At 35.5% G+C, this 27,951-nt stretch overlaps 1 protein-coding gene and 1 long non-coding RNA gene across 5 annotated transcripts in view; one reads left to right on the top strand and one right to left on the bottom strand.

Annotated features, from left to right (window-relative positions):
- LOC136026590 (centromere protein J-like) overlaps window positions 1-27,951 on the top strand; it is a 111,481-nt gene that overhangs the window by 59,342 nt on the left and 24,188 nt on the right. For 2 of the 3 annotated variants that reach the window (XM_065703301.1, XM_065703302.1), the window contains 3 exons: window positions 1,734-2,161; window positions 11,299-11,494; window positions 13,854-17,007. In XM_065703301.1, the coding sequence (XP_065559373.1) occupies window positions 1,734-2,161; window positions 11,299-11,494; window positions 13,854-14,006 (777 nt within the window). In that variant the 3' untranslated portion in view covers window positions 14,007-17,007. Of the gene's footprint in view, window positions 1-1,733; window positions 2,162-11,298; window positions 11,495-13,853; window positions 17,008-27,951 lie in introns of those variants that run through there. The other variant, XR_010617341.1, reaches the window with a different exon arrangement.
- LOC136026594 (uncharacterized) lies at window positions 1,641-27,485 on the bottom strand. Of its 2 annotated transcripts, none has more exons than XR_010617342.1 (2): window positions 27,308-27,485; window positions 1,641-1,914 (listed from the first exon to the last, which is right to left on the bottom strand). It is a non-coding gene; the product is annotated as an uncharacterized LOC136026594 (long non-coding RNA). The 2 variants fall into 2 exon arrangements; XR_010617343.1 differs by lacking the exon at window positions 27,308-27,485 and adding an exon at window positions 20,160-20,332.

Here is a 27,951-nt window from a genome sequence, read left to right on the forward strand (position 1 = left end):
TCATTTCAAAAAACTTGTTTTTTTTATTTAATTTCTGAAAGTTTTTGAATTAATGCATGTCTGATTATGGCTCTCTGTACATAAATTATTAAAATGAAATTTGCATATTAATTCTTTTTTTGGCTAAATGGCTTTCTCTTAGTTTTGATCAGACGATTTTGAGAAATAAGGGGTGGGGAAGGAGGCCTAGTTGCCCTCCAATATTTCGGTTACTTAAAAAGGCAACTAGAACTTTTAATTTTAAGAACGTTTTATCAGTAAAAAATATACGTAGCTTAAGAATTAACTTTACATTTACGTAATATTTACGTAGCATATTCTTATATTTTTGATTATATATATGAGGGGGTTTGTCCCCTCGTTAATACCTCGCTCTTCACACTAAATCTTAAGTTTTGTCCCAGTTCTTTAAGAATGATCCCTGAATCAGAAAGGCCGTAGAATAAATAGTTGAAATTACTAAAAATAATTTAGCATAAAGAGCGAAGTATTTATCTCCTCCTAAATACCTCGCTCTTTATGCTAAAGTATTTTTAGAACCCCTCATATGCGTAATAATCTCTGTTCGTTTTAATTTTTAATGCTTCTCCTTACTTTCAATTGAAAAAACTTTTTCATGTTTATATTTTCATTGTTTTTTTTTAATAGTAATGCTAGAAAATCCTGCGCCCTTTTCATTGAATTTCTCTTCCCCCATGAAATATTCCTCCAAGGAAAGATCCTCCCATATAGCCCCCCCCCCTGAACCCCACACCCAAACCAAAAAAATCCCCCTGAAAACGTCGGTACACTTCCCAATAACCATTACTCTATGTAAACATTGGTCAAAGTTTGTAACTTGCAGCCCCTCCCCCAGGGACTGTGGGGGGTAAGTCATCCCCAAAGACATAGTTATTATGGTTTTCGACTATGCGGAACAAAATGGCTATCTCAAAATTTTGATCCGTTGACTTTGGGAAAAAATGAGCGTGGGAGTGGGAGGGGGCTAGGTGCCCTCCAATTTTTTGGTCACTTAAAAAGGGCACTAGAATTTTTCATTTCCGTTAGAACGAGCCCTCTTGCAACAATCTAGGACCACTTGGTCTATACGATGGCTCCTGGGAAAAAAAACAAACAAATAAACACGCACCCATGATTTGTCTTCTGGCAAAAAATACGAAATCCCACATTTTTGTAGATTGGACCTTGAAAATTTTTCTATAGGGTTCTCTGATACGCTGAATGCGATGGTGTGATTTTCGTTAAGATCCTATGACTTTTATGGGATGTTTCCCTCTATTTTCCAAAATAAGGCAAATTTTCTCAGGCTCGTAACTTTTGATGACAAAGACTAAATTTGATGAAACTTATATATTTAAAATCAGCATAAAAATCCGATTCTTTTGATATATCTTTTAGCATCGAAATTCCGTTTTTTAGGGTATCGTTTACTAATGAGCCGGGTCGCTCCTTACTACAGTTCGTTACCACGAACTGTTTGACAAGTAGCGAGCTTGTCGCCTAGCCTTGCTGCGGCGGGGATCAAAGCCCGCGCTCCGTATTGCTAAACAGAGCATTAATCCACTCTGCAACAACGAGGGTATACAATAAAGCAATAACGTTGCACAAGTAATAAAATGATAATATATAATAGTTGAGAATACAATAGTAATATTTATTAGTGTAAATATAATAAAGTTTAAGTATAATAAAGTATAAGCTAAGTACAAACAAAAGCTTTTCTTTTCTTTCAGAAATTGCAATCTAGCCTGAGACCAAGACCAATTTATGCCCAAGTAAAGCCTCAGTCAGCATCAATCGAAGTACAGACCGATTCGTTCCCCTCACCATCCACTCCTTGTAAAGTACAGCCGCCTTCAACCCCAATAGGCACCACCCCTCAGCTAAAATCCGACCAGGTCCAAACACCTCAATCTGAAAAGAAAACCAGAGACGGTGGTGATCGTGGAAAAGTAGTAGTACATGAAGATGGAACCAAGGAGATCATATTTGAGAGTGGTAACATAAAAACGATTTTTAAGGATGGTATAATCAAGACAGTGTATTTTAACAAAGATGTGAAGATTGTTCAACCAGATGGGACGATCAAGTATATATATACGGCCAAAGGTATAACCCAAACAACGATGAATGATGGAAAAGAAGTTCTTGAGTACCCAGAGTAGGTTTTCTTTTTCTTTTACGTATATTTACTTATTTTGTGGAAAAATACAAATATATTTCCACATGATATATAAAATTGTACTGTAAAAGTGTAAAATATATTTTTAAATATCAAAATTTTAAATTAAAGAAAATTGTAAATCTTAAAATTTACTGTGAAAATTTTACTTAGAAATATGTTTTGCAGAGAAACTGACTACGGATTGTTTTGGGTTTGTTTTAGGTACCTGTCTGACTAACCGTATTTTAAACTGTAAGTTGTAAGAAAAATTTTGTTTAATCCCGCTTTCTACGGTAATAATGAGAGAAAAAATTGAGATGTCTAGAACACGTTCGGTTCAGACTGTCCGGAAGGCTACTCCAGAGGGGTTCACCCGTAGGGCGACCTCACTGTATTTATCTTTTCATTTACTGGCTTTTTGGCATTTCTAGTATGGTACCGATAATAAAAGAATTGAAGAAAAAATATCACAAAAAAACGTTGATGCAATATCATTGGTACACCTATGTTAGTAACTGGTGATCGTGTACTTGACCTATATTAAAATTTTTAAAATGCCTAGAACAAGTAAGTGTATCATTAATATTAGCACAGTCCCTCCAATAGACAAATTGCCTTGCTTTTAAGCATATGGATTCTTCTATAATTAACATAAAAATAGCTTGCTTAAAGGGCACGCCCATATACAAAGGACTGATATTAGTTCCATATTCAATCGTACAAAGGATTGATATAGACATTCATATTCAGGTATCTAGTTTTTGGTGGCACCAGGTGACAAAAAAAGGAAATATCGGTCATGTCAGTGAAAATTAATTTGAGACACGTAGCCCAAACAGTTCTTGAAGGTATAGCTTCTGTTCGAAAGTTTAGTTGTTATCTTTGCGAAGAAGTAGAAAGTTACAGGCTGAATTTTTATTGACTTAATGCGATGTCAAATTTAACTGATTGTTCTTGCTTATTTATTTTTACGGTTCAATGTGACAGCAATGCCGAAAATGTGGTTCTTTCCCAAAAACTTCATGTTTCGAAATAAAACTTCGAAAATCTCAGGAAACGCGGTTTTCAGACATGGATAGAGTTAAGATGAGTCCAGGAGACAAAAATGTTTTTATTCTAAAGTCCCGAAATCCTTGTACTTTTATGTCCCAAAATCCATGTAAAAATCTGTTTATACTTGAGAATTTCAGAACGGAAATAAAACTCCATGGGAACCAGCTCATAAAAATCTCTAAGTTGTTTCCAAAATCTAATTAAGCCTCCTGTTTTTCTTTCTAATTGTCCTGCTATTTCTGATCATTCGCTTCAGTTACTTTAAAAGGAGTTTCTTTAATCCGAATTATAACAGAAGAGAAAACCCAGATATGCTAACTTCAATCGGACGTCCTTTTTAACGTTATTAATATTGCAAGGAAAATGACTGGAGAAGAATGGATGGTTTCATTCAGAAATTGTTTAAATAAACTTTCATAGGTAATTTTAACAGTTTAAATGGGGATTATATAGAATATATAGAGCTACATTATAATATAAATTATTTAAATTAAATTTTCTGTACAGGCACGTGCGCGCACGGAAAACATCTGTAGGAAAAGGCTAAGTATTTTTAGGAGCTCCGTTTTTAAAGGTGTAAAACCCAAAAATTCGGTGAGCCACGCGATTCTATCAAACGCTTTATATAAATTGAAATACTATTTATTTAAATCTTTTATTTATTTACTTACTGTTTTAATCCTCATTTTAGAGACAGCATTTGGTCAGTAGGATTTATTAAAAGGTGACCAATTTATGCGTAAAATTTTTGCGTATTATTTATTTTGTGTATTATGTGTATATGAGTGTATTTTGCATATATTTGGTGAGTATTTCTGTTTTGTCTCAAAGCAAACAAATTATCTCTGTAATTTGTGAGATTTTGTCTGTAATGAGATTAAGAAACTATTCTATTGTTTGAGGATCAAATTCTATTGACACTTCAATCTGCCTAAATTGTTAACCTAAATCGCCATTTTCCTCTTTATTTGCTTAATTTCCCTACTGCCCCCTTATAAACTCGCATACTCTTAAAATAACTGTAAAAATAATTAAGAAAGTGAAGATCGACATCTCTCTCTATCAGTAAACAAAGATTTAGGAAGTATAGAGGGACTAATTTTATTGGAGACCATTTCTTTAGTATATATACTTAGTTTTGAATTAAAGGTTATAATTTGGTTTTAAATTTAAATTGAAGCGAATTATTGCATTGAACGTGGTCTATAATCTACATATATATATATATATATATATATATATATATATATATATATATATATCTATATATATAAAAATAAGTTGTCTGTCTGTGGATGTGTGGATGGATGTGTGGATGGATGTGTCAGGTGACGTCACCTGAAAAAACTGGATTAGGTGACGTCAAAACTGAAAAAACTAAAAAAAGGCAAAAACTACAAAAAAAACTAAAAACTAATAAAAAAAATAAAAAAGCTAAAAAACTAAAAAAACTATAAAGGTAAAAACCAATAAAAAACTAAAAAAAAAACTGAAAAAACTAAAAAAAGGCAAAAACTACAAAAAAAAACTAAAAACTAATAAAAAAAGTAAAAAAGCTAAAAAACTAAAAAAACTAAAAAAACTAAAAAAAGGTAAAAAACTAAAAAAAATAAAAAATAAAAAAAAACTAAAAAAAAGGAAAAAACTGAAAAATAAGCTAAAATAAAGGTAAAAACCAATAAAAAACTAAAAAAAAAAAGGAAAAAACTAATAAATGACGACACTCAAAGAGAAAGCGACCAGGACAAAAAACTAAAAAAAAAGGCAAAAACTACAAAAAAACTAAAAACTAATAAAAAAAATAAAAAAGCTAAAAAACTAAAAAAACTAAAAAAAGGTAAAAAACTAAAAAAACTAAAAACTAAAAAAAAACTAAAAAAGGTAAAAACTAAAAGAACTAAAAAAGAAAAAAATAAATGACGACACTCAAAGAGAAAGCGACCAGGACAAAAGGAATGTTCGATTAGCAATCAACAAAGCACCGGGACACAGGGAGTATAAATGACGACCAGGACACAAGTAAAAAAAAAAATTAACAAAACTAAAAAGAAGGTAAAAACTACAAAAAAACTAAAAAGAAAAAAAAACTAAAAACTAATAAAAAAACTAAAAAATCTAAAAATCTAAATAAACTAAAAAAGAAAAAAAAAGGAAAAAAATAAAGGAGAAAAACAAAACTAAAAAACGAATGTATATACAGACCGGTACACCGGGATACAAATGACGACCGGGACACAGGGAATATAAATAACGACCGGGACACAGGGACACAACTACAACGGGGACACCGGGGGAAACAGGGGGATATAAATGACGACCGGGACAAAAAAACTAAAAAGAAATAAAAACTAAAAACTAATAAAAAAAACTAAAAAATCTAAAAATCTAAATAAGCTAAAAAAGAAAAAAAAAGGAAAAAAATAAAGGAGAAAAACAAAACTAAAAAACGAATGTATATACAGACCGGGACACCGGGATACAAATGATGACCGGGACCCGGGACACAGGGAATATAAATGACGACCGGGACACAGGGACACAACTACAACGGGGACACCGGGGGAAACAGGGGGATAACCTGACAATCTATTTATATGCAAAGACAATGGGACAGCAAAGAATGTTGTATATTCGCAAGTTTTACGTAGTTAAAACCATATATATATATATATATCTATATTCACAGGTGGGACATAGGGACACAACTACAATGGCGCGTAACTATTATGGCGCGTAACGACTTACGCGCGCGGGGGGGCTTGGGGGGGGCGCGAAGCGCCCCCACCAACTAGGTGTTGGGGTGGCGCGAAGCGCCACCCCAACAGCTAGTATATATATATATATATATATATACAAGCCCTCCCCCACGCGTTTTTAACTGAAATTAAGGAGCGACATTAAAACTTAAAATGAACAGAAATTACTCTGTATATGAAATGGGTTGTCCCCTCCGCAATCCCTCGCGCTTTACGCTAAAGTTTTTAATTGTTTTAAGAAGTAGAACTGTGGCAAAGAGTCAAGCTTTAGCGTAAAGAGCGAGGGATTGCGGATGGAACAACCCGTTTCATTTACGGAGTAATTTCTGTTCGTTTTTAGTCTTAATGTCGCTCTTTACTTTCAGTTAAAAAAAACTAGTTTTTTTTATAATTTCTGAATGTTTTTGAATTAATAGATGTTTGATTTTGGCTCTCCGCACATAAATTATTAAAATGAAATTTGCATATTAATTCTTTTTTTGGCTAAATGGCATTCCCTTAGTTTTGATCAGACGATTTTGAGAAATAAGGGGTGGGGAAGGAGGCCTAGTTGCCCTCCAATTATTCGGTTACTTAAAAAGGCAACTAGAACTTTTAATTTTTAACGAACGTTTTTATTAGTAGAAATATACGTAACTTAAGAATTAACTTACGTAACAAACTTTTATATTCTTATATTTTTATTATGTATATGAGGGGGTTTGTCCCCTCGTTAATACCTCGCTCTTTACGCTAAATCTTAATTTTTGTCCCAATTCTTTAAGAATGACCCCTGAATCAGAAAGGCCGTAGAATAAATAGTTGAAATTACTAAAAATACTTTAGCATAAAGAACGTGGTATTCATCTCCTCCTAAATACCTCGCTCTTTATGCTAAAATATTTCTAGACCCCCTCATATGCGTAATAATCTCTGTTCGTTTTAAGTTTTAATGCTACTCCTTACTTTCAATTGAAAAAACTTTTTTATGTTTATTTTTTCATTGTTTTTTTTTATAGTAATGCTTGAAAATCTCGCGCCCTTTTCATTGAATTTCTCTTCCCCCATGACATATTCCTTCAAGGGAAGATCCTCCCACATAGCCCCCTCCCCTCAACTCCGACCCCAAACCAAAAAAATCCCCCTGAAAACGTCTGTACACTTCCCAATAACCATTACTGTATGTAAACACTGGTCAAAGTTTGTAACTTGCAGCCCCCCCCCCCCCTCAGGAACTGTGGGGGAGTAAGTCATCCCGAAAGACGCAGTTATTATGTTTTTTGACTATGCGGAACAAAATGGCTATCTCAAAATTTTGATCCGTTGACTTTGGAAAAAAAATGAGCGTGGGAGGGGGTCTAGGTGCCCTCCAATTTTTTTGGTCACTTAAAAAGGGCACTAGAACTTTTCATTTTCGTTAGAATGAGCCCTCTTGCAGCATTTTAGGACCAATTGGTCGATACGATGACCCCTGTGGAAAAAAAACAACAAAAAACAAATAAACACGCACCCGTGATGTGTCTTCTGGCAAAAAATACGAAATTCCACATTTTTGTAGACAGGAGCTTGAAGTTTGTGCCATAGGGTTCTCTGATACTCTGAATGCGATGGTGTGATTTTCGTTAAGTTTCTATGACTTTTAGGGGGTGTATCCTCCTATTTTCCAAAATAATGCAAATTTTCTCAGGCTCGTAACTTTTGATAACAAAGACTAAATTTGATAAAACTTATATATTTAAAATCAGCATGAAAATACAATTCTTTTGATGTATATTAGCATCAAAATTCCGTTTTTTAGAGTTTCGTTTACTATTGAGCCGGGTCGCTCCTTACTACAGTTCGTTACCACGAACTGTTTGATATATGTGACCGTGAATGTCCAAAATCTGGTTAATGTCTACATTCACCGGTTCAAGGTTGTTTACTATAATAGCAATAAAACGTACAATTTTACACATTTAAAAACAATAAATTTTAGACACCATCCTACACCAAAAATAAGTTTTTAATTTTTAAAGCACTGAATGAGCAACGTTCAGAGCGAGATCTAATGGCAGTAAGTGACAATGTTACATCTATAGATGAAACAAATTTAGTTCAAATCAAAGGAACCATATACCGCACTGTAAATCTTAAATGTCTAACATTTTGGCAAAGGGATTAATAATCCCTTTGACAAAATTGAGGACTACAACTCCTCCTCCCCCCCTGGAGTCCTCAGGGCAAGGGTTGTCAGTTATGCCCTGGGGGGGGGGGTATATAAGTTATATATAGCAAAGGTGGTCGTATAAACTTCGGAGGGGGCTCATTGAACTGGTTATGAAAAGTTCTAGTGCCATTTTAAAGATTAAGAGTGGTCAGAGACTGGATACCCCCCCAACACCTCGTATTTTCCTAAAATGTCTTTGATAGAAATTTTGAGATGACCATTTGTTGTCGTAGAAACTTCGGAAAGAGCTCATTCGATTAGAAACCGAAAGGGCCAGTGCCCTTTTAATAGTCTAAAGTGATTGGAGGGTAACTAACCCCATCCTCCCACGCCACCATTTCCTCAAACATATCCAGTCAAAATTTTGAGATGGCTATTTTGTTCTGAGTAGTTAAAAGGTCAGGAAACTGTGTCTTTGAGGATAACAAACCCCTAGAGTCCTCAGGGCAAGCGTTGTAAGTTATGCTCTGGGGGCATATGAGGTTCTTATAGAGAGAGTAGTCGTATAATCTTCAGAGGGGGCTCATTGGATTGGTAATCAGAAGTTCTAGTACCCTAGATTCAAAATGATCGTAAAGTGGAGTGAAGGTATGGGAAGTATTTATTGGAGGATGGCCACCCTCCCCTCCACAGCCCTCAGCGCAAGGGTTGTAAGTTATCCCTTGATGACATATAAGGTTTTTATGGAAAGGGTGGTCGTATAAACTTAAGAGAGGGCTTATTGGATTGGAAATCAGATGTTCTAGTTCACTTTTTAAGAGTCAAAGTGACCAGGGGCAGCCTTATTTTCCACAAATACGTTATGGAACTGGTAGTCGTCGAAATTTTAGATCGGATGGAGTTTATTTGATTGGAAGTTTAAAGTAAAGTGTCCTTTTTAAGAGTCAAACATGAATGAAGATCAATCGCTCCCCAAAGCATATTCGAAAAGATGGGGAAAAAATAATCTAGAGTCGTTAGTGGCGCATAGGACGTTATTATTTGCTGACGTTTTATAATAATAATCTTTATTCTTTCCCTTTATCACAATGCAATAACATGGGTATCGTCAAACAAAAAAAGAAAATAGAAAAACGCAAAAAGACGCAACATAAAGAACACACATGATGAGCTATCACTTCGATTTGAGGATATTGTCGTTGCAGTGCTTCACGAAGTATGGAACGAAGGAATTTAAAAATCTTGTCGTTGAGTGTGTAGGTGGGCATTCTAACAGTTCTTTTCCCTCTTTAAAAGTTACCACCCTCGTCTTGTGTGCGTGAGTCACTGAAGTAAACTGAGGCAGGATATCTCGGTGCTTTGGGAACTTCAGGATGTCAGCTCCGAACTTCATCAGTGTTTCGTGCCTCGTTTCATCCAGGGTTGGGAGCCTGAGTTCGCTCAAGCTTTCTTCGCAGTTTTTGTAATTTGATCCAAAAATTATTTTGCAGGCTCTCGTCTGAATTGTTTCAAGCTGACTTCTGTCTTTCTCTGTGAGCGATGGGTGCCAGACAGGACAGCCATACATGACTATGGGCATTACATAAGTTTTGTAGCACGAAAGAAGGAGTTGTTCTGTCATTCCAAACCTTTTGAGATTTGCAAAGGATTTTAGAAGACCAGCTGCTTTTGCTGTGATCTGGTTGATGTGATCTCCGAACCTAAGATCGTCACTTAGTGTGATGCCGAGTATTTTAACTGATTTCTTGGTTTGGAGAGGTGCAGGTTCTTCAATGCTCTTCTTCTTTAGGAAGTTGACACGCAACACACAGCTTTTCTCAAGACTTAGCTGGAGCTTCACTTGATCAGCTTGATCCCGAAGCTTTGCAACCAGGGGCTCGAGTTGGTCGTGTGTTTGTGGAAGGAATCGTAGTAGACTTATTGAACAGTCGTCTGCGAACTTGTACCTTTGTTTATGTTGTCTCATCAGTCGGTTGATTACAATGACAAATAAGATGGGACCTAGCTTGCTTCCTTGGGCTGCTCCACATGTGATGTCTTGGAAGTTGGATGCTTCCCCGTTTTCAAGTTGTACGCACTGTTGACGACCAGAAAGGAAACTTGTGATGATGCACAGCAGAAACTGCGAGACCTCCAGGGCACGGGCTTCATTGATAACAGTCTCGTGGTCAAGGAGATCGAAAGCTTTCACGAAATCAGAAATTATTATATCAGCAAGGGCCTCCGAAATTTCTAGATGCTCTAGTAGATCATGAAGTAATCTGACCAGATAATGTGTTGTGCTGTGCCCTCGACGAAAACCGAACTGCATAGGGTCGATTTTATGTTCTAATTCTGCTAGTAGCCACTGTAGAATAAAGTCTTCAAAGACTGTCGAGATGATGGGCGTCTTCGAAATCGGCCTAAGGTCTGACGGTGAGGTCGGTGATGTTTTCTTCGGAATAGGTGTGATATATGCCTTTTTAAACTTATCTGGAAAAACGCCTTCCAGTAGACACTGGTTATACATCATAGCCAATGGCGTGGCCAGGAAGGAGGAGCATGCGTGTATCAGCCTTATAGGAATTTCGCCGGGGTAAGAGGCTTTCCTAATATCTAGGTGTTCGAGTTTTTCTTGGACCTGGGAAACTGTGATGACAGGGATGGTTTCAATCGGACCATTCTGTGGTAAAGTATTGAGGGGAGGCTGTTGGCGGCAAATATTTGAGAAGTGGGCATTAATTATTCCTGCGGTTAAATTCTTTCCTTGCTCGTCCTTCAGAATGGATTTTGACTTCTGCTGTCCCATTAACTTTCCTACAGTTGTGTGGAACTTCCTTGGATCACTGGCTGACAACCTAGCGAATATTTGGTGTCCATACAGACGCCAGTTGCTGGGTCTCTTACAAAGTCAGGTAGCGAACCTATTATTCAACTTTGGGTTAGCTGGGGTTGAACCCCCGGTTTGTGTATTGCCAAGCAGAAATTGATCCACTGGAGTACCATGGGCTTAATGACTAAACAGTTGCATACCTTTGTAGACATTAATCTTTATTTTTGGCCATGTTTTCGTGACTGTATGTAGTAAAGAGTGGAGCAGGTGTTTGACACAAAAACAAAATAAGTTCTCCAACAACAGTGGCTAAGTATGATAAAAATACGAAGTGTAGGACAATGATAAAACGAGATGACTATAGTTATGACTGTTAATATTTTAGGGGACATGTGGAGACCAAGTTTCCGTCAGGGAAGAAGGAAGTGAAATTTCCCGATGGATGTTTCGCTGTTTTTCATAATGATGGCTCTGAAGAAAGACAGTGGCCTAACGGAACTAAGTTGTGGAGGGATTCTAAAGGGAACCAGATGATGCAAATGCCAAATGGTGACAGAGAAACCAGCACACCAACCTGCAAGGTAAGTCTGGTGCTCCTATTATTGTAATAACAAGAAGCTCATGTTAGTTACAAAAATGCTTTAATCAGACTTATTCCAAACTGTAGTTATGATTTGGAATGGGAATACAATAATATGAATGGTAAAACTATAGTAAATAAAAATATTTAAAACACAAATAAACAAATTAATAAGTTGAAAGGAATAATAAATTTTAGATCCCTAATGCATTACTAAATAGTAATAGACAAATTTCGACCATACTACCGATATGTATTCCGTAGAAAATAAATTTAGATTGTACTATATTAGATTACATTGACTATATTAATGAAATGCCAAAACACAGACATTAACTTTGTATTCACAAATCAAGATTAAAACGCAGATACTGGACACAGAAGCTACGCAGATACGTAGCTTCTGTGTCCTGTGAAGTAGGCAGGTAAAATACAATTTAAACACAGTTTTAAAAATTTAGAATTTTTAGTAAAGTAAAAACGTGTGCCATAGAGAAATCTTTGAACTTTTCAAGTCCAATTTATTTGATACCTCGCCGCCTCGCAATTTTTTCCATGTACATAGTAAGTAATCGTTCCAAATGCTGTTACAAAAAGAGTTTTTTTACAAACGCTAAAACGTATAACGAACAAATATAGTTGGGCTAAAAACAAAGATTTTTAAAAATTAGGCTGAAAAGAAAAGATTATATACGCCTAATTTCAGTATAACTATTAGGCGAGTTGATGGCATTGTGAATGTTGCTATTATACTCAGTATTTTAAACAAACGCTGAATTTCAAATTTTTAGATCTTGAAACATTTTATGCATAGGTTGATTCAGGAGAATGTTGCCCACACCCACAAAAACGTGAAGAGGTATTGCTATCAGTTTTCATACTGTATTGATCTGATAAACTGTTTGGGTACTGAATTGGTATCATAAGTGCCAACCTTAGGTTTTAGAGCTTCAGTATAACTAATAATATCATAAATGTATCAGTATAACTTTAAAATACTGTAAAAAGAGGAAGAAGTGCTATATTTTTTTTAATACGTGCTGATTGTATGAAAATTCGAACTTCTTTGACCTAAAAACATATCTTTTTAGAAAATGACTTAGGAGTATAGGTTTTGCGATGCCTAGAGTTTTGGCACATCTATCCTGTCATTTTATTTGTATTGTGGCCGCATGTTCTTTGTCTCTATAAACGCCCAATATTGTGTAGTAGTTGCTATAAATAGAATACTGTTGTTTTTATCCTTCCCACAATTTCTTATCTGTCAGCATTCCCTTGGCAATTCGATCTATATGTAGAAAAAAGGAATCAAGTCAAGAAAGTTCCCGAATCTCTTTCTATAGCATGTGGGATTAGGCTGTGTAAGAGAATAATTCCCAATTGGGGAGCTATTTTCTACCGGATTATCAAAAGTCAGCAAATAAATTTATATCTGACGAAATGGCATTGATGTCGAATTGTTATGGTCAATTAGGAAATGTCTTAGTTGAGTTGATTTTCCAGATGTTTGATGAACGGAAAATGATTCAGTTTTGAAAATTTTATGTCAGGAATCGTGACTCCTTTTCCATATTATCATAGTCTTGAAGTACTTTAAGGACCACCGTGAGTAAAATGCGTAGGGACGTATTCTGTGGGCTGTAATACGTAGCCCTGTAATGTAGAATTATCTTTCACAATTATCAGAAGTATTCGCAAATGTATCGGCCTCAGGTAGTTTAACTCTGTGACAAGTTTGTGCTATTAGCTCATTATTCTTAGTAGTTTAGAACTGATTATATATATTAAAACATCTTGTACATTTGCAGTTTCTTTTTCTATTCTTTCTTTTTTCTTGTGCTTAGCTTTTTGTCTAGAAAACACATTCAATCATGGGTATAGTCGTTAACTATATTAAAGCTTGCTAAGTGAAACCTACACTGAGTAAAGATTTTGAGTATGCAGGAGGCCTAACAACAGTTGTTAAGGACTCACAAAGTAGCTGCCCTACCATAATTGCACTTAACAGCTTCAAATCTCTCTCTCTCTCTCTCTCTCTCTCTCTCTCTCTCTCTCTCTCTCTCTCTCTCTCTCTCTCTCTCTCTCTCTCTCTCTCTCTCTCTCTCTCTCTCTCTCTCTCTCTCTCTCTCTCTCTCTCTCTATCGCTCTGTCTCCTCTCTCTCTCTCTCTCTCTCTCTCTCTCCCTCCCTCTCTCCCTCTCTTTTCTTTTCTTTCTCTCCCTGTCTCTTGCTCTTTTTTTCTTCAGTATTTTTTTCTTCCATTCTTTCTTGCAAATTTTGAACCCCTTATAAAGGATAGTGTGTCCCTCATTAAAGGCAGGATACAAGCTGAATGATTAATATCTTGAATATATTATCTAGAGGCGAGAACTACCTGATGGTACTTTGATAACCACCTTTTCGGATGGAAGAAAGGAGACCCGTTTCCCTAATGGAAAAGTTAAAGTTGTCGATTCGTGTGGTGAGGTGCTGTTAGATACGAGAATAGCTGAAAGTACTTCATCTTCAAAATAGTAATTTGAAAATTTAGTTTTCAAGTCGTGTTGAGTGCATGATCTACCCCCAAGAAAAAACTATATCCTTTTTCAGTGTTTAGTTAAATCCATTTATCTAGTTGGCTTCTTGACCTTTGGATCTCCTCAAAATGTTAAATTGTCTGTATAATTTCCCTAACTATGCTTTTTTCTGATGTTTGATATTCCATTTCTCCCAATATTCCTGTATGTTACATTAAGTGCCTAATTAGAGTATCTACTGTATCAATCGATAACTTAAAGGTTACTACACCTCTTCTCTTGGGTCAGTTACTATTGAAGAAACAATATGGAGTGTCCATCTTCAAAGCGGGGTTGCTGAAAACTCGCTTTGTGAACTTGTAGTGTTTTGTTTTTAATGACCAATTTAACTCTGGTTTTAGATGGCTTTAAAGGATTGTATGTTGACACAAAGGTGCAAGGACGTTTCTAGTGGGGGGCAGGGACTACTTACCCTAATTTTCCTACCTTTTATTCCTTGTGTCTGACAGCTTTTTTAAACAGTACAACTATAAATTCAAGGTAAATGGACACATAAAATAATCTCGAAGGCCATTTATTTTTGTCTTCTAATCTTCTTTTGCTCCTAAGAAAGGATCTAGTTGGCTTGAACGTATGTTGCAATCAGATCCATGCCTAAGAATTTTGTTCAAAACAAAGAGTCTTTTTTTTGGGGGGGGGGAGGATGAGGGTTAACTAGAATATTCATTTAATTTCTAATTCTTGAAGTAACTGGAAAGCGTGTATTTCTGTTTAATCTTCTATGTTTTGGTAAATCCTGTTGAAGGAGTAAAGCAGGAAAAAACCCTTCCATTGGAAGGGTTTTGTTTGAAGCAACTATTTTTTTTTGCAACTAAAAGAGTTAATTTTTGACTTCTAGATTTCTTGAATATATTAAAATTAAGTACAAATGTATTATATAGTAGTCTAGTTTGTCTTGATATAGGAAATCTTTGTTAACTTTTTTGAAATGTGAGTGCATTCCAATCTTAATTCATGTGCTACTATTACTCTTCTTTTTGTTTGAAGTTCATTGCTTTCAGATGAGGAATTATTTTTATGTTAAACCTTTTTCTTTTTTCAAAAGTATTTAATCTAATCTTAGACTTGTGTCAAGTTTGTCTTTACGAATAGGGCTGAACCCATAAGTGTTATTCTTTGCCAAAAAACCTTTTTATAATGTGGTTTTTTTCGCCGGGGGGAGGCTAATTACGAGACTCAACGTTGTTGGCGGGAGTGGCTTGACAATATGTGAGCGATAAAGTTCATTCTTATGTTGAAATTATAGGAAGAGCATACAAATTACTTCAATATAAGTGCAAATATCATTTATATGCTATAATTTTATTTATGCGGATGTCCTACTTTGTCGATAAAGTAAAATTGATCAATTAAAATTGTGATTCTCAGAACTTTCGGACCTGGTCAGACTCTCTACCCCTCTACTGCATGCATGCACGTAGGAAAGGGGTAAGGTAGTTGCAAATTCCATTCAGAAATTGTTTTGAGTTGCCACAAAAATGGGATATTCGTCTTTTTTAGTATTACACCAACTTCTATGGACGTTATCTCTATATACAACGGGGAGGGGAGGGTGTCATAAATGTAAAAAAAGACAAATGATCAGGTAGTTAATTCTAATTATGAAGTAAATTCTAAGAGACCGTTGGATAATAAAAGGGGGGATTTGAGACCCCCCTCCGCTTTTACCTACTTGCAAATTTTTCAAGTTTGCTACAACTGCGGAATGACGGGCGTAGTCGCTGGTTTCCTGGCTGTTCCACTTTTTGTGTTACTTGACTATTTTATACATCTTGGTGGCTTTCATCATTTTACTAATAATAAGTTATGTAAAACTATCCACTTGGTCGATATCCTCACTATTTAAAATCACCTCGTCACAAGGCATGAATAAGGGGGTTCGAATCTCCCTCCGAAATGTTTTTCAGACTCGTAAAATGTAACAGAAATTAGCATAAGCTTTTGATGCCTTTTTTGAGGTTTTTTTTTAACACCCCTCCCCCCGGCCCTTCGAAAAAATCCTGGATACATTATTGCCTCGTCATCCCCATTTAGTCGTAATCGCAGCAATATCATTCTCGTACATAGTACTAATCAGCATAAATGGCCATGCTAGGATAGGACCTTAAGTAAAGCCTCTCTATCAGCTGAGTCGATTGTTCATAGTCTATAAACTGAAAATTCAAGGGGTCTGAAGATTGAAATCTGACGTCTCTCAATTATTGCCAGTTCTTCATTTTGCTATTATTTTGTTTTAAGGTACTTGTATGATGAACCCTATACCGCTAAGTTGTTCATTCTTTGACGCATTATAGAACTGTTTGTTTTGTTTTTTCGTTGTTTTTTTTTCAACTTAGCGTGAGACAAGACAAAGATGAGTGACAGAATAAATAGAAAATGCGTAGTTAGGGCTATGTGCTTAAACATTATGGGGGGGGGGATGTTGGTAAAGCGTATGAAGAGTGTGAAGTCAGAAAACAATTCTTAATACATAATATGCAGAATAATTATGCCTAACACATTAGGCATGTGCACCTACTATACTTTACCCCCCTCCCCACCAATGTGCAAATATATTTACCCAAATTTGTTTTTAAAGTATAATATTTTTATTATACTTTGGTATATTTCATCAGGATTGATCGTCTATCAAACATATTAGAAAAATATTAGGTAGGAAGTATATCATACAAGTGCCTATTTTAACTTGAAAAAAAATGTGTGTAATGGGTTGTAATACAGAAATTTAAATTAGAGAATTGAACTGGTTCACAAGTGCTTATTTATTTTGTGCTTATGATTTATATGACCTGTGATGTCTGTTCTTTTACCGGTTCTAATTCAAGTAAATTTGAATTACTTCAAGTCATATTACTTTTATTGATATTCTGCAAATTTTAATTTTTGACAAGTTGAAATCCTTGTGTCGGCTTCATTATGGAATAGAAATTTTAATATTTTTTGTTGACCCTATTTTGCCATATAAAGTTGAGGCATTTTATATATTTTTTTCAAGCTTTGCTAAAAAAAAATATATCAGTGGAGATTTTAGTAATAAATAGAAAAAAGTTAAAGAAAGCAACTTTCAAAACACAAGTTCTAGAAATCTACCGTCGGTGACAAGTCCCGGACCCCGGTGTTTTTCAGACTTGCTATTCTATACACAGCTTATAATTTGTATTGTATGTAACTCAAGTGTTGAAAATTACAAATGGGAGCTGGACTATATTATACTAGTCTCTGCGTCACTAGAAAAGAAAATCCAAGTATTGACTCAAAAAGTATGGGTAACTTGTAAGAATGGGATTTGTCGTTAGTGTCGATAAAAGCTATCAATGCCATGTAGCATTTGGCGACGTTTGGTATTTTTTCAGGCAATATAATTATTTTCCTGGTAGGAAATATGATCAAATACTTGTCACTACCCCATTTTTACCAATTAAATTAATTGGTCTTATTATTACACATAAAAATGCAAGTGTCGCCAAGCGCTAGATGATGTTGACAGTTTTTTCGTCGACGCTAGCGTCAGTTTGCCCTTTTATAATTTACCTATACTCTTTTGACTGATTTATGAAGAGGGGGTTGCCTCAATTATGGTTAAATATTAGGAGAATTTATGTATGAAATACATAAACAAGAATGTTAGGAGGTGGAGTCAGGATCCAACTTCCAAGCCTATTGTGGTCACAAACGAGAACTATCATAGCCTCCTGCACACCAGAAAAAGCCAGTGAACTATGTAGGCTCGTACTTTTTCTACATCTTATCATAGCTAACCTGGAAGTCCCATGAACAGACTCCTCTTAGCTGCTTCTTTTTAGTGTAGCTCCTCAATATTTTAATGTAACTTGTTCTTCAGGCTCCTGTTTCCTTTTAATATAACTTTATCCACAACAGTATCTTGGCATAAATCAAATTCTCAAGTTTTATACCAACAAAAAGAAAACTGAACATAAATATATGAAACCCAGAGACTAAAATTTTTTTCGTAACAGATTCAAATTTTAATCTGTGAGTCTGTGGACCAAAGAGACCCTAAATTTAAAAAAAATAATACCGAGATGAAGGCACAAGCTTTCCAAAAATGTTTCTAGTTGTTGTTTTTTTTGTATTTTTTTTTTTCAATCAGACGTAAATTAACATCAGTAAGTTCCTGGTCCAAGGGGATTCCAATTTACAAAACAAAAAATCTAAAACAAATATGAGTTCAATCGAAAACAGTGTAAATAAAGGGCCAACGGTCTTTTTTGAATGGTTTGAAACTTAAACCTTTGAATCCCAGGGACAGGGGGGGGGGCTAGTATACAAAGGAAAATATGTAATTTTGGACTTAAAATGAGCCAAATATATTTTTTTTCGTTCCGGTTGAAATATATGTCCGCAAGCTCCCGGGGATTTCAATGCACAAAATAGGGATAAAAATAATTTTTTCAGAGGACTCGAAACCCACTATGTACGTATCTGGGACCAGGGGACTCTAGATTACAAAGAAAATTTTTGCTGGAGACAACAAACCTACAGGTATATAGACTGGGTGATGAGAACCTCACCGAAGACAAAACTACATTTGAAAAATCAATTTTATTAATTTGTGATGCCTTGGAATCGGCCAAACATTGTTTTCCTCTAATCACCTTGAAATATGCTAGGAAAACCCATATAAAACCAAAAATTATCCATATTTTATCTTCTTTATGGTTTTAATTCCCCTTCTCTATCTTCTGTGTCTTTTATAGGAAAGTGTAGTTTAAAGTATTACACAAAATTACGGCTGGTGGCACATTCCGGCTGAATGATTTGGTTTTGTCTAAACTTTGCAGTTTTGTCAAAACTAAACATCTGTTTCTCCAACAGAAGAGAAAAACACCAAGAAATTATCAGTAAATCATTAGGCACCTTAGCCTTAAAGGGGTAGTGGGGCAGTAGTCCCGTCCTTATTGTTGGTACCATCTTCTTTTGTTTTAAGTCTGACTTGATTGTTCTTTTTAATTTCTCTTCGGTTTTAAACTTTACTCCTTCATTCATAGAATTTATGTAAAGCTGTTAACTCTTCTTTCAAAAATTGTCTTTTCGAAACATTTATTTGAATTAATTAACAAGAGAAGCTACGGTAGTGGTAGAGGTATAATCGCTCTTAAAGTTATGGTGATAGAGGTTTATGGTTTACATACTATTTTTAGACCTATATTGAGCAATCTTGAACAAGTATGCTAACAGGGCAACGTACGAAAACATTTTTTTCTGCAAATTGACGTTATTTAGTAAATTTTTCATAGCATAGTACGGTTAAAAATATTTGAAAATGCTAAATGAGACTTGAAATTCAGCAGGTAAAACTGGCACTATTACTGGGTTTTGCTAAATATTTAAAGGCCACATCCTACAGATTGAGTATATGTCGCTTTATAAAAATAGTGTTCAACTATAATGCTGATATAAATTAAAATTCGCTTTCATGAGAATTTCATGCCAATAATAGTTGCTTTGTTAAAAAAAATATGTCAATATTTTATTAAAGAGAAGACACCTATTTGTAACATAATGTAAGCATTTTTCTAATATTTTAAAAACTTTAGTCTCGGAATTAATGTAGGTCGTTCTACAAAATACGAGTTCAAGAATTACTGATAAAGAATAATAACCTTTAAAGCAAGTACTTTTGTCGGGATTTTTTTTTTTCCAGTCTCCTTTAAATCACCAGAAAAACAGGTTTGGGAGCCTCTTTGGCTAACTAGGATTTTATTTTTATGCGAAATTATTTTAAAAAAAACATTCCAAAAAAGGAGATTTGTAAAAAAAAGTAAAAGCCATATTAAACTAAAGATCAGAAGAAATAGAAACTTACAATAACTCAAACTCAAAAAGACCAGAAATTACTATTAAAGATAAGTGAAACCTACAACAAACAGAAATTAAATAAACAGTCATAGCAAAAAAATATACAACAGGTACTAATATAATTGAATAAAAGTATCTTAGAAAAGTAAAGCATTAGTTGAATATGCAAATCAAACTTAAAGCGAACAAAAATATTCAGCTATTGAAGTGTAAATGAAAACGACCAGAAATTAAACAAACCATCACAGCAAATAAAACATAAAAGACTTACTTGACTTATGTCTCCTACCGGGCGTGGCTCAGCGTAGAGAGTGATGTCAACTTCCTCCAACTGTTTCGACCAGCAGCTAACGCTGGTGCGTCTTGAATATGGATGTTTTCAGGCTTCAAGTTTTTTAAAAGACTATCGGACATCAGTGTTTCGGCCTTCTGTGAGGTTGTTTCAAGGTACTAATATAAATGAGTAAATAAATCTTAAAACGAGTGAAACTTAGATTAAATATGCAAATCAAGTTTGAAACGAGCAAAAATCACTACAAACAAGAGTTTGGGTGATTTTTGACAACAAAAATCCCTAAAAACAAGAGTTTGGGTGATTCGACTCCTTCCTTCACTGTAAAATTCTAATACCTACTACTTCATTGGTGCGTTACTGAAAAATATTTGTGTTTTGAACAGCCTTGGAAGGTACAAAAAAAAATCAAACCGAGTTTTTGATATATAATGCTATTAATTGTTGAAAGATCATCAGTTCAAGATTTTTTTTCGCTGTAATTTGATTTTCATTTTCAATACCACAATAATTGAAAAAAAAATATTTGTAACATAATTCGTTTTAATTAAAGCACCAATGACATAGTAGGCTTTAGACTTTTACAGTTAGGGAAGGGGGCAGTACCCAAACTCTTGTTAGTAGTGTGGCAATGTTTGTTTTGAACAGTCTTGGAAAATACAAAAAAAAATTAAATATGCTTGATATATAATGATATTAATTGTTGAAAGCTCAACAAAATTGAATTTGCTGTAATTATTATGTTTATTTTCAATGTTGTAATAAGCGCAAAAGAAAATTTTTTTAATATAATTCGTTTTCAGTAAAGTCCCAATGGTGCAGTAGGTTTTAGACGTTTACAATGAGAGAAGGAGGCAAAACTCAAACTCTTGTTTGCAGAGATTTTTTTTTTCGTTTTGAGCTTGATTTGCACATTCAATTTAAGTTTCACTCGTTTTAAGATTCATTTACTCATTTATATTAGTACCTATTGTATGTTTGTTTGCTGTGATGTTGTTTGTGTGTAACTGTATATGTGTGTAACAAACAACTGCGTATGTTTGTTTGCGGTTTCTATTTCTTCTGATCTTAAATTTAATATGGCCTTGACTTTTCTTAAGAAAAATTCTTTTTCAGGAAGTTTTTTTAAGCAGATTCTATAAATTTTTTATTACCAGAGTTTCAAGTTTTTCAAAATTCCCTATTTCAAAATAATTTTTACTCGGAGATAAACGAAAAATTTTGGCAAGAAATAACAAAATTAAACTAAATATTCGATGAATAATGATATTAACTGCTGAAAGCTCGCCAGCTCAAGATCTTGTTTCACCCAGGGCCGAATTTAAAGCTTTGACGCTTTTAGGCCCAAGCGTTTTGGCCGCTCTATTTTTGCAAGATCCTCGAGGAAATCCTCAAAACTTTGGGAAAAGTGAAAGCCACAGGGCCTAGTGGGCCTACTGGTTAGTCCTGGTCTGGTTTTGCTGCAGTTTGCATTTTATTTTCCACGCTTTAATAAGTAAACCAGGGAATATTTGTAATATATTTCGTTTTAGTAAAGTACCAAATACATAGTAGGTCTTATATTTTTACCGTTAGGAAAACGGGGAGTAGCCATAGTCTTGTTTGTAGTGAAAAAGTTTTGCGAAAGAGCTCATAAGATTCAACGGAACTCCCATAATTTTTTTGAAGAGAATATCGTTAATAATTTTTTTTCGTGTGTGTGTATGTATGGGGGGGGGGGGTCGGACCATGAAGAAGGGCCAGGGGTCAGTTCCCTTAATCTTGAAATAAAATATTGTGTATAGTTTTTTTAGGGGAGGGGGGGAGGTCAGGCCATAGAGGGTCAGGTGTGAGCTGCCTCAACTTTTGGAGTAAAATGTCATTAATATGTTTTTAGAGGGGTGGGGGTCTGGCCATACTGAGAAGGTCAGGGGTCAACTAGCTTAAGGTTTGGAATACAAAATCATTCATAAGTTTTTCGAGTTTGGGTGGGGGTTTGGCTTATCTGGTCTTTGAACTATTTTCGAAACCTTCGTATAAGAACCTTATATGCCCCATGGACATAACATACGACCCTTTCCCCAGGGCTGTGGTGGCCTGTGTTGACCCTGGGGTTTTTGTTAACCGATCTTCTGACTTATTTTAACAAAATAGCTTTCTCAAAAATTCGATCGGATAGATTTTAGGTAAAAAAAAAGGACATAACATACGACTCTTGCCCCAGGGCTGTGGTGATCTGTGTTGACCCTGGGGTTTTGTTAACCGATCTTTTGACTTATTTGAACAAAATAGCTTTCTCAAAAATTCGATCGGATGGATTTGAGGTAAAAAAGGCAGGAGGGCTAGTTGCCCTGCGGTCCCTTTTGACTCTTAAAAAGGGAACTAAAACTTTCAATTTTCAATAGAATGAGCCCGAACTTTTCTTCTTCCATATAAATCTTATGTGGCTCCGAGCATAATTTACAATCTTTCCTCCGGCCTTGGGGGAGGGGGGTGATTATGTTGAAGTTTTTATATCTGATTACTGGACTACTTTTAAAAATAGATGTCTTAAAATTTTGATTGAATGGGGGCTCGTAGCCCTCCGATCACTTTTGACTCTTAAAAAGGGCACTAGAAATTCCAATTTATAACTGAATGAGCCCCTTCTGAAGTTTATACTACCATTCCTTCCATAACAACTTTATATGCCTCGAGGGAATAACTTACATCACCTGCTTCCAGGTTCTGGGGGGGGGCTTGTTACCCCTGGAGTTTTTGTTAAATGAGTTTTGGTCAATTTTAAACAAGATGGCTCCATAAATAATTTAATCGGACGCATTTGAGGAAAAAAAGGTTGGTGGGTAAAGGGGGGGGGGTAGTTAACATCGGATCACTTTTGATTCTTAAAAGGGAACTAAAACTTTGAATTTCTAATCATTTGAGTCCCCTCCAAAGTTTTTAGGACCACTTCTTCCATAAAAACCATAGATACCCCTGGGGCACAAGCTACAACCATTAGTTTCGGTGCGCCCTGGGGGGGGGGGGAGAATGTTGACCTCGAATTTTTTGTTATTTGATCGTTGGACTATTTCAAAGAAAATGGCTTTCTCAAATCTGTCGGATGCTTTTAAGAAAAAATGGTATGGGGTGGGGGTAGATTCCCAGTGATCACTTTCGACTCTTATAAAGGTAACTCAATTTCCATCCAAATGAGCAACCTCTGAGCTTAATACGACCATCCCTTAAATAAAATCTTATATTCCCCTGGGGCATAAGTAAAAATACTTGCCACTGGGCTCTTGGGCGTTGTGTAGACCCTGGAGTTTTTATTATCTGATGTTTGAACTATTTTCAATAACATACTTATCTCAAAACTTTCATTGGATGGGTTTGGGTAAAAAGAGCGGGAGGCTAGTTGACTTCTGATCTCTTTTGACTCTTAAAATTTGAACTAGAACTTTCAATTTCCAATCAAATGAACCTCTTCTAAAGTTTATACGAGCACCCCTTCCATAAAAAAAACATATATGTCCCCAGAGCATAACTTACAACGCCTATCCCTGGGCCCTGGGAGGTTGTGTCTACGCCAGAAGGTGAACATTTTATCGGACTTGGGGAGAAAAGAGCATAGAGGCTATTTGCTCTCTTATCACTTTGGCTCCTAAAAAGGACACAATAACTTCCGATTTCCTATCGAACTAGGCTCTCCAAAGTTTATATGACCATCCCTTCCATATGAAGTGCCTAAGGGGAAAAATTGGAGCCTTGTGGTCTAGAATTTGGTGAGGGAGGCTAGTTGCCATCGGATCACTTCAGATCATCGGAGTCCCCCCCCCCCTTCAAGTTTAAAACAACCACTACTTCCATATAAATTTTATTTTCCCGGGGGCATAAGTAACAATCCTTCCCTAGGAATCTGTGGGGGGGGGGATTGACACCCATGTTTTTGTAATTTAATCGTTGGATTATTTCAAACAAACTAGCAATCTCAAAATTCTGATCGGATGCATTTGGAGAACAGAGGGTGTGTCAACCAAATAAGTTTTTGAATGGGGATAAATCAATTTATTTAGACAGTAAAAAAGCAGTCACAAAAGCTCACATATTTTGACCACTTAAGGTGTTACGTCAAAAATAGAGGGTGTGTGGAGGAGGGGATAAATTCCCTTTGATCCCTTTCGACTCATAAAAAGGTAACTAGAACTTTCAATTTCCAAGTAAATGAGCCACCTCTGAAGTTTATACTACCTCTCCTTACATAAAAACCTTATATGCCCCATGGGCAAAACTTAAAACGCTTTTTTTCTGGGCTCTTGGGGTTTGTGTCTGGGACTGGGGGCTCAGATGTTTGAACTAATTTTAACAAAATGCCTATCTCCAAATTTTTATGGGATGGGTTTGGGGAAAAAAGGGCATAGAAGGGGGGCTAATTACCCTTTTGATCTCCTTTGTCTCTTTAAAAGTGAACTAGAACTTTCAATTTCCAGTCAAACGAGCTCAATCTTAAGTTTCAACGACTATCCCTTCTATAAGAACCATATATGCCCCAAGGGCTTAACTAACAACGCATGCCCCGGTCTCTAGGGAGCTGTGTTTATCCTGGAGTTTTATTATCTGGTGTTTGAACTGTTCTTACAAAAATAGCTATCCCAGATTTTTATCAGATGGGTTTAGGGAAAAAAGGGGTAGTGGAGGGTAGTTGTCCTCCAATCTATATGGACTCTGAAAAAGTGAAGTAGAAATTTTAACTTCCAATCAAATGAGCCCTCTCTGAAGTTTATACGAACATTCCTTCTAAAAGAATCAAATATTCCACCAGGGCAACACCTGTCCCCTGGCCCAGGGGGGTCGTGTTGATCCCATAATTGCCCTCTCCATATCCCATAATTTTGACTCTTAAAAAGAGCACTAGAACTCCCGATTTCCAATCGAATGAGCCCGCTTTGAAGTTTATACCTTCCATATGAAGTGCCTCTGGGGAAAAAAAACTATAAAACATTAGAGCCGTATGGCCTTTACTACAGGTAATGCTATAGCGTTGCCTCTGATTTGATCCGGTCTTTAAAATATCATCTCAGTATTAGGTAGCTAACTAAAAATATGAATTACTTCTCTGTTCGTAGGCAGTTTCGTAAAAGCTCAATTATTACATTACTTAATGATTTCACAGAGGAGGCTTTTTTGTCAAAGATGAAAGCTAACGCTAATAAATCATCAATTATGACAGTTAATTTTTTTAATCGCCCCCTTCTTTCAAAATTCCATTCCTCCCAAAATTCTTGTCACATGCATTAAACTACTTGGGGTGACCATTACTAATGATTTGAAGTGGGATGCCCATGTTCATAACATCCTCAAACAAGCTTCCCTCATGTTTCCCTTCTAAAGGTTTTTATTAAGTTTTCTTTCCCCCCTAAGAATCTCCTCAAACTTTATTGTTCCTTTTTTCGGCCAATACTGGAGTTGGCTTGTCTAGTGTGGCATTTCAGCCTTTCTTCAAAACATACTTATATGATTGAAGATGTCCAAAAACGAGCAATTAGAATCATAAATGGTGAAGGGAAGATTCCATATCATTACTTACTAACCACTTTGGCCGAGAGAAGAAACCTCATGTGCCTTCTTCTTGGTACCAAGACCTTGTCTGTTCTCCAATTACGATCCAGCATCCCCAAACCCTACCTTTCCACCCGCAACATACCTTCCCATATATAATCCCAAAGAGTCCTCAACCTGACTCTCATCCCTGCTAAACATGAAAAGTATCACAAAACTTTTGTTCTGAGTTTTGATGATTTGTATATTAGCCAGGAAAACTAGTCATTAATTTTATTGTTATCTATTTATTTTTTTCTTTTTGACTTTTTAACTAAGTTTTGACTCGGCCTTTTTTTTCTTTATTTATATATTTTGTTTGGATTATGTTTCACGTGAAGTTCAATGGATTATGTTTGACGTAAAGGTCGAATTCTTTATATACTAGTGCTATTTGTGACATAAAATTAAAATTCAGCAGTCATGTTGTGAACGAAATTCTTAAAATAAATTCCATTTGACTGTCAATGACAAACTAAGACGATACTTTACAGGTTATTTGACTTTTCTAAGGACGAGGAAAGGACTAGTAGGCTACACAGGCTCTAGGCCATGGGTCATTTCCCCTCAAAGAGGGAATGAGGGGGACTCACCCCCTGGTTTTGCGAAGGCGTAAAAGTTGTTTATTTTGACCTCTTGAGGTCCAAGGTGCTCATTTCTGAGACAGTCTAAGTTTTACATCCTTCTCTTGGAAACACTTTTGCATTTTCAAACTTCTCGGAAAAGAAATTACTGATTTTGACACAACTGAGATTACATTATAAAAATCAAATACTAAATTCGCTTGTAAATAGAATAGAGTCGTAAAGTCGTTTAAATAAAACTGCTAGCGGACCGAACTGCTAGCGACTCATGTCTAAAAAGCCTGCTTATGCTTGCATATGATTTGTTTTTGTCTGGTCGTTCAGATCAAGCCCCTACATTTTGTGAAGTCATTTAAGTCGTCTATTTTGGCCTTATCCAGTTCCCAGGTGCTCAACTCAGCCATAGACAGTCTAGGTTGCATTTTTCCTTCTCGTGAAAAGACTTTGAGGTTTTCAGTAAAGAAAAGGTTTATTTTATTCTTGCTTAGCTTCGGTCGTAAATACTGAAAACTAAATTTGCGTGTAAATAGAATATAGTCGTTTTATTTTATTGTTTAATTCCTCTTTTAAATAATCTTGGATCTAAACAGAGTCGTTTAAATTAAACCAGGCTTCTAGGGATTGGTCTGGTAGCCTAGCAACTGGCCTTAAAATCTGTTTATGTTCGCATGTTGTCGGATTGTTGGTGAGACTTTGACTACTATTTGAAGAAAAGGAAAGAAATTTCAAAACACAATAGAAAAGTAATTAGAATTCAAAGAAAAAAAGCCCCAAGACACCCTCGAACTATGGTTTTGCAGCAAGCAAAACGTGGAAAGACAAACAGAAAAACTGTGAATTTTTTGTTGACGCTGCAGGGACCCTAACGAGACAGCGCATTGGCTTTATGATAACTAAAGAACAAAACGGGAATTTTGTTCAAATTATTCAACTTCTAGCGAGATACGTGGCAGCTCTTAATATCTGATATAGACCATGAAAATTTACCTAATTACCCACAATTCCTCATAGTTCATTGACTTTCTTTCAGCAGAAGTCAGGGAGAAGATCCTCGACGAAGTTTTGGATTCAGAATTTTATTCTCGGATACGATACCCGATGCTTCACATACTGATAAGCTTACGGGTGTAATCCGAGACACCAGCTCAAAAGGGACACCTAGGAAGAGACCTTATTGAAATATATTATTTAAATAAACTATTATTATTGAAAATAATATTCAAATTATATATTATATTATTATTATATATGATATATGTATGATATATATATATATATATATTATATATATATATGAATTCAAATATATTATATTATTATTATTATTTACTATATATTATTGAAAATAATAACGAAAACAGGCAGGGTATGGCACAAAGTATAATGGGGATGCATTGTCAAGAAGAGGATTCCTCCAAACAAACTAGCTTTCCAGTCTTACGACTATGCAAGTGCGATGTCTGGTCAATTTTGTGGAGCCCAGCTGGAAATGTCTGAACTTCTTGATCGTTGTCTGCCCTATATTCCCTGACTGGCCCACAGACCAAACTTTACTATAGAAAATTATGACAATTCATCTCTTTGGATAGCTTAGCTTTTCAACATCCTTGACGAAATATATGTGTTCTTCT

The sequence above is a fragment of the Artemia franciscana genome, chromosome 4 (genome assembly GCF_032884065.1).
Source record: "Artemia franciscana chromosome 4, ASM3288406v1, whole genome shotgun sequence".
NCBI lineage: Eukaryota > Metazoa > Arthropoda > Branchiopoda > Anostraca > Artemiidae > Artemia > Artemia franciscana.